The 10,045-nt window shown below is 46.3% G+C and overlaps 1 protein-coding gene across 5 annotated transcripts; it reads left to right on the top strand.

Annotated features, from left to right (window-relative positions):
• The first annotated feature begins 2,077 nt into the window (after positions 1–2,077).
• Positions 2,078–9,432, top strand: LOC100922147 (TBC1 domain family member 15-like). Of its 5 annotated transcripts, none has more exons than XR_004229434.1 (12): positions 2,078–2,175; positions 2,488–2,604; positions 3,100–3,326; positions 4,345–4,524; positions 5,554–5,639; positions 6,236–6,339; positions 6,697–6,764; positions 7,445–7,591; positions 7,995–8,085; positions 8,304–8,406; positions 8,608–8,740; positions 9,294–9,341. XR_004229434.1 is itself a non-coding variant. In XM_031937729.1 (12 exons), exons 1-12 carry the CDS (start codon positions 2,111–2,113, stop codon positions 9,400–9,402), a joined length of 1,449 nt encoding a protein of 482 aa, XP_031793589.1. In that variant the 5' UTR covers positions 2,080–2,110; the 3' UTR covers positions 9,403–9,432. The 5 variants fall into 5 exon arrangements, 4 of the variants coding, with proteins under 4 accessions (XP_031793591.1, XP_031793589.1, XP_023361151.1 ...); XM_031937729.1 differs by having other exon boundaries at positions 2,080–2,175; positions 8,282–8,406; positions 8,611–8,740; positions 9,294–9,432; XM_023505383.2 differs by having other exon boundaries at positions 2,081–2,175; positions 8,282–8,406; positions 9,294–9,432.
• Positions 9,433–10,045: the final 613 nt, after the last annotated feature.

Genomic DNA, 10,045 nt, shown 5'->3' with positions numbered 1-10,045 from the left:
GTAGGCATAGTATTACACACGCCAGTCTGCACACAAGGTTCCCCGTGACACTGCTCCACCTGAGCACACAGCTATTACATGCATCAATCTCTATGCCCAGCTCTCTGCATGTTCTGCAGACTCTATGCAGCCTGTGCATGAGTCTGTGAGTTTTACTAAAAGCTCTTGCATGCATCTACACACATAAATACTTGTGCACAAGTGTTTGCTTTGCCAGGATTGAGCCGTACATGTTCCATGAGCCATGTATCAGTGAGAGACAGGATGGAGTGGTGGGAGAGAATACCATTTTGGAATCAGGCTAGTGTAGGCTTTGCAAACTGTCCCTGCTCTTTTTTTATCTATAAGATTTGGACAAGCCATTTTCCTTTTTGTGCCTCAGTTTCTTCATGAGGTATTTGTGCTCTAGGGTCCCTTCCAGCTCTGAATCTTGTGTTCTTAGCACCTTGCAGTCTGTATACAGGTCCAATGCCTACCATTCCCTCCATATTCTCCAATTCCCTTGTCAGGACTCCCCCCTCATATTAGACCTAGGTTTTCCCCAAACTATGGAGTTTGAGGGCTGCGGAACTAGATTCCAGAGCAGGAATGACAGCTTGTGGCTTCGGGACTCCTGCCACTGACAGATTCCTGGGGTTGTTTTATTCCTCCCCCTCACTCAAGGCAGGAGAATAAATCTCTTGGAAATGGAACAGTGATAGTTTTAGCTGATGTTGCCAGGGACAGAAGGGGTAGAGTACTGAACCATAGAGAAGATGTCTTTCTGCATATTTTTGAATCTGTTTCTGTATATGTGTTTGTGTAGTTTTGTGTACGTGTTTTTATATGCATAGCAGCTTGGAGGTATGGGCTGGGGTATCCCCCCTGCCCCAGCATCCTACTGTTTCCTCTCTGTCCACTAGGGGGCAGCACAGTCCCCCTAATGATTGCCTCCTGCCTAGAGCTACCCAAGGTCTACCTCTCCACTGGGACTTCCTATCATGGTGATTGCAGCTGGGGTCAAGTCTCTCTCAGCTCTGCTGACACTTCTGTTTAAACTAATTTTTTTGGGGGGGGGAGCCAGAAGCGGAGGTCCCTAAGGTCCTCTGAGCTGCAAATATTCTTCCTTTCTCCCTGCCACTATCTGTTCTCCCCATTGCTTTTCAGATGCCAGGACTCCTGGACCCTCATCTACAGCTGCTACAACCATTTTCATTTCTGCCAGCTCCTTGGTCTGGCCAACCCAATTCTAACCGAAGCCAGGTTCAAGCCAACTGCTGACCCCTAGCAACAGCCGGCTTTCCGAGGCCCTTACTGCCCCTGCCAGATGTATATTGCTAAGGGCTAATCAGTTAAGCTGAAATGGGCCAAAGATGTAGGTGGGGAGGCTCAGAATCCACCCATAATAAGATGGAAAGATAGATGGAAAGGGAATTGAGAGTGGAAATGAGAAGAGAAAGAGTGGAGAGTTTGCAAGGAAAAAGGAAAAGAGGAGAGGAAATAGAAGGGATACAGATGAGAGAGAATGGAGAAATGAAGATGCAAACAGAGGGAGGAACAAATAAGGAAGAAGAGAGTGGCAAGATGAAGGAGAGGGGAAGAGAGGATGGAAAAAGAATAGCAAGAGGAGAAAGGAAGGAGAGGGGAGAAACAGGAAGGGAGGATGTATTGGATTGAAGGAGGAGAGGATAAAGAAGGAGCAAAAAGGGGAAAGAGAAAGCCTGGACTGAGGGGGAGAGGAGAGGAAGGGAAAATGACCAAGACAGCATGAAGTGAAGGAGCTTCCTTTATGGTTAAGAAATGAAAAATCACAAAGGTGGATTTTGTAGCTTTCTTTTAGTAGCTCTCCTCTTTTCAGGGGATGCATTTTTGGGGAGCAGTGTTTGTGTGTTTGTCTGTATCCAAATCAAATGTAGATGAAAAATAAAACCCTAACCCCTGAGCATTAAAAAGGGAAGTCAGGAAAGAGGATAGGAAAGGGACAGAGAGGGATGGAGAGGAGATGCAGAGAGCCAGGAGAAAGCCTGGGGATGGCAGGTCCCACAATGCCCTCTGTGAGCTAAGCAGCTGGGTGGGGAGGGAGGGGCCCTCAACGTTCAGGGATTAGTTCTTCATCCAGCTGCCCTGGGCTATGTACCCAGGAACTTGGCCATCTCTGGCCCTCCAGTTATTCCTGTACTGGTTGCAGGCCTTTAGGTGAGGACCTTTCCCTGGCGGAAGAAAGGCCAGCTCATTGCCCCTCCCAACCTAGTCATCCAGATCCCTCTAGGCCTTACAAGTTCACTTGGGGACTTCAGCAGAAGAATTGGGTTCATTTACATGATTTGCAAATCATCTGAAGGATGTGCATGTCTTCTTCATTTGCTCTGGTCTTCCCCAAGTGCCTCCTTACCCTACCCCAAGTGACCTTCTCAGTCCCCCATCTTCCCGGGCCTGAGAAGCCTAGGCTTTGGCTAGGAGCAGTGGTGCTCTTAGGGTGTGTCCTGCAGGCCTCCATCTCTCCAACAGGGAGTGGCTGGAACTTTTCATCCAATTGGCCAACCCGAAGATCCTGAGAATCCTGGGCCTGGCTCCATGTGCAAGAGCACTCGGCCTATTGTTCCCATGGCTGAGCTCCTATCTAAGGTCAGGCTGGGCCACAAAAGAAAGGGCATGGCCAGGGTCAAGCAGGTCCCAGGATGTCTCTTTCCAGGCCCCAAGCAGGAGGATGAGTCAGGGAGGGAGGGATCCAAGGATGATAACAGCAATTCCCAAACATAGTTGGGTGTTTTGGTCTGAACCCAAGAGATAGGAGAGGCCTTAGGATGAGCCCGAGAAGTTATGGAGGAATCAGACATTGGCAGGTGGTGGGTGGTGGGTCTCTTTCTAACACATGCAGCTCTGCCTTTTATTTGCTGTGACTCCTAAGTGGTCTGTGCCCACATCTCCATGTCCCAAAGGCTGAGGCAGAGGTTGGGTATGTACATGTAGGTTGCTTGGAAGCCCCACATGGATCCATATCATTGCAAATATGAACATGGATTTTGATATAGCATGGGTGGAGGTCTTGGAGGGGTGAGTTTTGAGGAAGTTAGTGCAGGATTAGTTTGGGATCAGGTCCCTGTTGGCCCCTCTGCACAGAAGCATCATCACGGTGGATCTCAAACCAAAAGCCCCAGGGAAGGGCAGCAGGGAGCCTCAGAAGGGCCACCCTAAAACCAGGATCCTCAAGACCACAGCCCCCCAGAAGAAGATTACCCCTTGCTGTCCAGAGAGCCTGCCCCTGTCATCTGATTCCCTGGAAAGCCTCTTTGACCCTGTGGGACGATTAGATATCCCTCGACTCCGGAGGATGGTCTACCAGAAAGGTCAGTAGGAAAGGAGGATCCTCCACAGGGGCCCTTCCTTTCTGTCCCTGCATTGTCGAGGTTCAGCAATTCTTGGGGTTAGGAAATTTGCACAACCATATTCTCTTCCTGTCCCTTCCAGATGCCACTGATCAACCAAACGTTTATTAAGCACCTTCTACATATTTGGTGCTGTGCTTATACTTGAAGTACAAATCAAATTTCTCCCAGACCAAATTGGCAGTTGGGAGGCAGACACCCAAAGACAGAAATTGAAGATTCTGTCTTGGATACTGGCTCCTGAAAGCTCCAGCAAAGCCTGAGTAGCCCCCCCTGACTCCCTTCTTACTTCTCTCTATCATTCACCCCCTTCTCCCCCCACAATCTCTCCCATCAGCACCATTCCCATCACCACAACCTCAGTGTATGCCCCCATTAACTTTGATTTGCTTAACTAAACTTTAATAGTCGATAACACATTAGCACATACCCCGATTCCTAGAATCTGAGAAATGGAGGAGAGCTTAGAGATCATGTAGTTCCAACCCTCTCATTTTACAGATGGGGAAACTGAGGCACAAAGCGGTTACGTGACTTGCCCAAAGTCACACAGCTAGTTAGTTGAAGAGCCAGGACTAGAACACAGATCTCCTGCTTCCTAAAACAGTTCTCTCTTTTCACTGCATTATGGTTTGCAAGGAGCCTCCTACAATCTCCAACAGATTCCCAGCTCTCAGAGGATAGGAGTGAGTACCAGTGCCTGACGATATGCAGTGCCACCACGCCATCTTGTGGTAATATCTTGGAACTGCACCTTCCCCTCAGCTCAGGAATAACTGGAGGGATCCAGGAGCAATTCAATTCCAATCAAAAAGTAACTATCGGATGCTTATCATGCGCAATGAATTGTGTTAGGTGCTGGGGGCACAAAGACAGAAGTAACACTCACGTGCGCCCCAACTCACAAACTCTAGTAAAATGGGATCCTTTTATGCTGGTAAAGTCCGGCCATAATCCGTGTGTGTGTTGGCAATACCAGGCCCAGAGGCTGGAGAGCGAAAGCTGGTCTGGAAGTTTCTGTTCGGTGTGTACCCGCCCAACTCCACAGCCGAGGAACGGCAGGTATTGGACACCAAGCTGGAAGCCCACTACCACGGCATGAAGTGGGCCTGGAGGGGCCGCTACCCCAACGCAGTCCGCCTCAGGGCCCCTGCGGATGGTGAGTATCCCGGGCCGGGAGGGTAGAGACGGAATAAATGAACCCTTTTAGTCGAGAATTACTGTGCATGGGGGAGAGTGGGTGCATTAAAGTTTTCCAAAGAGGTAGAAAATGGGCACTCGGAGACCTGCCTGGTGGGAAGCCCCCAGTCTTCCAGCCTCTTCCCTTTTGTGAATGGGAAAAAGCATGGGATTTTGAAAAAAAAAAAAAAAGAGCTTAGGCTAAACACTCTGGGCTTTATCTATATCTATAAATTAAGGGGTTTGGGAAAGGTAAGTATTAAGATTCTAAACTTTTGCATAATTATGGGAGACATCTTGGTATAATGGCTAGAATGGTAAACTTGGAGAGAAAAAGACATGGCTTCAGATTTCACTGCAGAAATTTATTAGGTCTGTTACTTTAGACAAATCTCTGAGTAAAAGTTTTCTCATCTGTAAAATGGGGAGGACACTTACCTCTTTGGGTTGTCAATAAGGATCAAATGGAATTATATCTATAAAGCACTTTGCAAATCTTGTTGATTGTTGTTGAATCATTTTAGTCAGTCTGATGCTTTGTGACCACATTTCAAGTTTTCTTGGCAGAGATACTGGAGTGGTTTGCCATTTTCTTTTCCAATTTATTGTACAGATGAGGAAACTGAGACAAACAGAGTTAAGTGACTTACCCAGGATCCCCTTGCTAGAAAGTGTCTGAAGCTAGATTTAATCTCATGAAGGTGAATCTTCCTTGACTCTGGACCCAGAGCTCTTTCCACTGTACCACCTGACTGCTTGCATCTTAAAGAGCCATAAAAATGTTTATTCTGTTAGCATCTGGTTCTTGAACTTCACTTGGGTCCTTCATGCCAAGTGATGGGAAGTATAACTGTGGCCCTTTTCCTAAGACATTGGGAGGCCAAGTCCATTAGCAGCAAATGGCCATCTTCTCTTTGTTGGGTTGGGGGGTGAAGAGCAGGCTAAGCTTCTCTCCTTCCCATCTGCTGGGTTTATAGGAGCCCTGCTTCTCCCTCCCCTTCTCCCACAGAGGAATTTTCCATGGCCATTGACAAGTATGAAGTGCTACAGACACAGATAAGAGAAAATGCATCTCCTCTGGAAAAGTTGGCTGAGGTGGGAGAGAGCTGCTGGTTATGGAATGGGAGGGAGCGGGAAATCTTTTCAAGAGGGGATCTAGTGGAAAAGGGAAAAGTAATTCCTAAAAGAACTTTTCCCTAAAGAATTCCAATGGAAACTCAAGAAGAGTTGAGTCAAATGGTAAATTCTTTAGAAAAAGTACTTTAACTTGCCCCCCTTCCCCGTATTGGATCTGGCTGAGTGGGTATATATCTATCACCTGGGGAAAAAGTCATGCTAAACCCATCTTATTCAGAGATGGAGACACTAGTGAGGAGAGAAGGTCTAGAGCTAAGGATATAGAGAAGCTTTCTCTCCCCCTGGAGGAGGAGGAGGTGTCTTTCCCCTCCTCTTAGTTTTCTACATACTGGGGAAAAAGGACTCTCTTCTTCCTTTCTCCAACCTCATCTTTCATAAGAATAGGAAGAGTCCAGATTCCCATGTTGAAAAACAAAGAAAAGAAGTCTTTACCTCTTTAGTCACAGAAAGGGAAAGGGACAATGAATGGCACACAGGAAAGGGAAGTTGGGGACTGGAGTGTCCACTGATCTAAAGAACAGAGCTTTCCCCAAATCCTTTCTCCTCCCACCCAGAGCAGTCTTCAGTACCATATCTTCAATGACCAGCTCTTCAAGAAGGCCCAGAAATACATAGATGCAGATGTCCCTCGAACTGACCGACACCGTTCTTACTTCCAGTAAGCAGATCAAGGTCAAGGGCAAATGGAGGTCAAAGTAGGGCAGGGAGAGGCCTCACATTTCCTGGGCTTTGGATACTCATAACAGATTCTATAACTCCCATTTACTTCCCTTAATTCCCTTCCTCTAGATTTGCCTTAGGATCTGGACAGGATCTAAGTCACTATTGCCTCTAAGGCTCAGGCCCACATGCCTAATAATTCATAACCAAAATTGGAATCACCCAACTAAATTCCAAATAATTAAAGGAAAATGGGGAGCTGATGTTTTTAGGGGACATGGGGAAGTCGGAGTTTTGAGGGATGGGAGATTGGGTAATTGGGATGTAGTTAAGTGCCTTCTCTCCACTTCATTAGGGAAGAGGGGTTGGTCAAGCTGCTGTCTGTCAGGGAGATACTTCTCACCTATGCCGCCTTTCATCAAGGTAAAGCTTTCTGAGGGGACCTTCTTTCCCCTCTCAGAGGCCAAAGTCTTCCTATTCTATTTTAACTTCAATATTTCCATCCTTTGTACCTATCCCACCCCATCCCCGTTTCTCTTGCATTCATTATCTTCTCTCATTTTTCTCTTCCCCTGTTCTCCTCTTCTCATATGCCAAATAATTCTTCCAAAGCTTTAAACTAGGTACCTCTGTCCCTTTCCACAGAAATCCTAATCAGGTTTCTCTGCTCCCTCTCTGAGAAAACCCAAATCAGCTCCTTGATTCTGTCCACACTGCCACCTGTTCAGAGGTACCACATGTACCATGCTACCACACTACCACTTCCCTTCTTCCCTTGACCTTCCTCCATTGAAAGAGATCTCTTTCTTCTCAAATTTCTCAGTGCTTGGCTTGGATTTCTCCTTTATACTTAAGCTCACTTTAGCTATTTGTTCACATATTCCTCTCAGTCCCCAGTTAAGATGCTAAGCTCTTTGAGAAATATGGTCTTTGTCCTCTCTCTCTCTCTCTCTCTCTCTCTCTCTCTCTCTCTCTCTCTCTCTATATATATATATATATATATATATATATATATATAGCCTCAGCATAGTACCTATATATGCTTAACTCATTTTGCTAAATGGAATCCAATTGAAGAATATTCTTCCCTTTCCCCTTGCCAGACTTGGGTTACTGCCAGGGCATGAATGACTTTGTGAGTAGATTTCTGGAGACCCTGGACTCGGAGGCTGATGCATTTTGGTGCTTTGTGGGCTTCATGCGCTGGGCAGGGATGAACTTCACAGCTGAAGGCATCAAGAGAAAGATCCGTGAGAAATAGACCCTGAGGAAGGGGAGGGGAAGGGCACCCTTCCTGTCTGGGTATTCCCTGGCATAGCTGATTCTCACATTTCAGACTTGGAAGTGTCAGTAATATAGATACTTTTATGATCTTTTCATGTCTTTATTCTCATTCACCCACGCATGTGTCCTTCTTCCTTACTGACTATGCCTCCTGAGGGCAGACTCACTTAGTGCATCATCAAAGGCAAGATGGGTGCTGAATAAAACCTATGGAGTAGGGATATTATGATCCACAGGGAGTGACCATGATGGGATGACAATGAGGGTGTTGTTAAGGCTGTCAAAATAGACACTGGTTGAGGAGGCAGAGGACAAGGAGGGATGGAGGTGGGGAATGTAACTGTGATTAAACAAATGCTCTCCCTGCAGATGTCTCTGAAGAGCTTCTAAGACACGTTGATCCAGAACTCTCAAGCCACATAGAGAAGGTCTCCAAAGAAAAGCTGCTCTTCTGTCTCCGGTCAGTCTTGAAACCCTGGGAGGCTAGGCAGTGCTGAGAGCATAGAGGATTGGGAGCTGGGATTTAGAGAGCTCAGGAACAGGGTGGTGATGATGCAGAAAGCTGGGTCTGAGATTATTAGAGAGAGCTGGGGGGTAGATGTCTGAGGGAAGTGGGTCTCTGACAAGTCTGACCGACTGACCCTATGCTCCCAAAGCTGGTTGTTGCTGTGTTTCCAGAGGGACCTGCAGCATCAAGATGCCCTTAGAGTCCTGGAGATCAGAGGGTTGGAAGGTGGTAAGAACAACTCCCCCATCTGGCGGCATTCAAGGACCAAGAATGGTGAGCAGCCCAAATTCTTCCACCTTGAATCCACTAGATCATCCATTTCAACCTCTTACACTGACTGTTCCCTTGACTCTGACTACAATGAACTCCATGCCCTTTGATGCCATTGTAACCTCTCACCCTTCCATAATTCTTTACTGCTTTATGGTCTTTGGTCCTCCAATATCTCCTCTGACAATGACTGTTGATCTCCAGCAGTCACTGGATGCTGTGCTCCCCGAAAAGACCTGACCTTTGATGTTCTGCTGTGTGTGGCCATCCTGGTGCAAAACCGAGATCAGCTGCTAACCTTCCATCACTCCAATGACTTCTTCCTCTTCTCCCAGAGGTATGCCCCAGCCTTTGCCCTGTTCCAGCCCAGAGACAGTGCAGACCTTGAAATGCACCTCCAAACTCCCTTGTTTATATAACCCTACCTCAGTGAGTCAGCACAGATTTCCTCTGTTAACCATTTTGTGGATTATTCACTGTAAATACTGCAACTGTCTTTCTTTTGTCCTCTCCCTTAGTTCTCTCCCCATCCCCTTCCAATACAGATTCCCAGAATACTTCCTACCATCTCTCAAGCATGTGTTGAGGAAAAGGAAGCAGTATCTTTTAGTATGAACTTGAACACAACAGAAAAATCTGCTGTGGAAAAAAAATTGCATAAACAAACATGATATATTGATCCCAAATATATTGATGCTCTTTCAATGGATCCATCATTGCTGTTTGAAGTGATCCAAATGATTGAGACCACCTTCAGTCTGGTAGAAAATTGAGAGCTAAGGCCTGGGGATAGTGACGTGGACATATCCATACTGGTGATTGGCTGCAGCATTTCCTCCCCAATATACACCATCTCCTGGAAACAAACTGGTTATCCCTTGTCTCCTCAGGCTCCAAGGAAAGCTGAAACTGAACACCCTCCGAGGAGAAGAAAAGGAGCTGCCGCGCCCTGAGCTACCTTCCCTGGGGCCTAGGGTTATGCTTATGCCTGGCCAATAAAACATCTCTTCTATGGGTTCATATCTGTGACTCTCAGGCTGTCCTAGAGTCATCTATTCTGGAACTGGGAGTGGAGGATAACGACACTGGAATTTCAGGTTCTACCATAGGCATTAATCCCAATTCTAAATAACCTTCCTGCTCCTTAGGGAGATCTTTCTACCTTTTTCTAAGGCTGCTCCAATATGGAGGACCTTTTCTCTTATCAATATCCCTTTAGCCCATCCTCTGACTTCTAGTCCAGGGATTCCTATCGTGTGTGCGTGTGTGTGTGTGTGTGTGTGTGTGTGTGTGTGTTCTAGACTTCTTTGGTAGTTTGTTGAAATCTATGGTCCCTTTCTGAGAATAATGTTTTTAAATACACAAAATAAAATACACAAGGTTACAAAGGAAGCCATTACATTGAAATAGTTATTGAAATACTTTTCAAAAAATAGTTAATGGATGCCAGGTTAGAAACTCCTTCAGCTAGTCCAAGTCCAAGCCTGTGGACTGATTCCCAAGCCCCCCACAGATAGCTAATCCATGTGGGACACAAATGAAGATAATATAGAGAAGTGGAGTCAATTTTTTATTCTTCCTCATTACCCAGAATCTAGCCTTTGCTTTTCTCCCTTGATAACTGTTTGTTCTGGGGAGAAAT

The sequence above is a fragment of the Sarcophilus harrisii genome, chromosome 5 (genome assembly GCF_902635505.1).
Source record: "Sarcophilus harrisii chromosome 5, mSarHar1.11, whole genome shotgun sequence".
NCBI lineage: Eukaryota > Metazoa > Chordata > Mammalia > Dasyuromorphia > Dasyuridae > Sarcophilus > Sarcophilus harrisii.
The sequence above is the reverse complement of the archived record's forward strand: the minus strand, read 5'-3'. Positions and strand labels throughout refer to the sequence as shown.

Bases quoted from the DNA above. Each gene is read 5' to 3' on its own strand.
- LOC100922147 (XM_023505383.2), top strand. From the start codon at position 2,111: ATGTACCCAGGAACTTGGCCATCTCTGGCCCTCCAGTTATTCCTGTAC. The intron at 3,327-4,344 runs GTCAGTAGGAAA...TGGCAATACCAG, and splicing joins GAGGATGGTCTACCAGAAAG to GCCCAGAGGCTGGAGAGCGA. The intron at 8,407-8,607 runs GTGAGCAGCCCA...GTTGATCTCCAG, and splicing joins GCATTCAAGGACCAAGAATG to CAGTCACTGGATGCTGTGCT.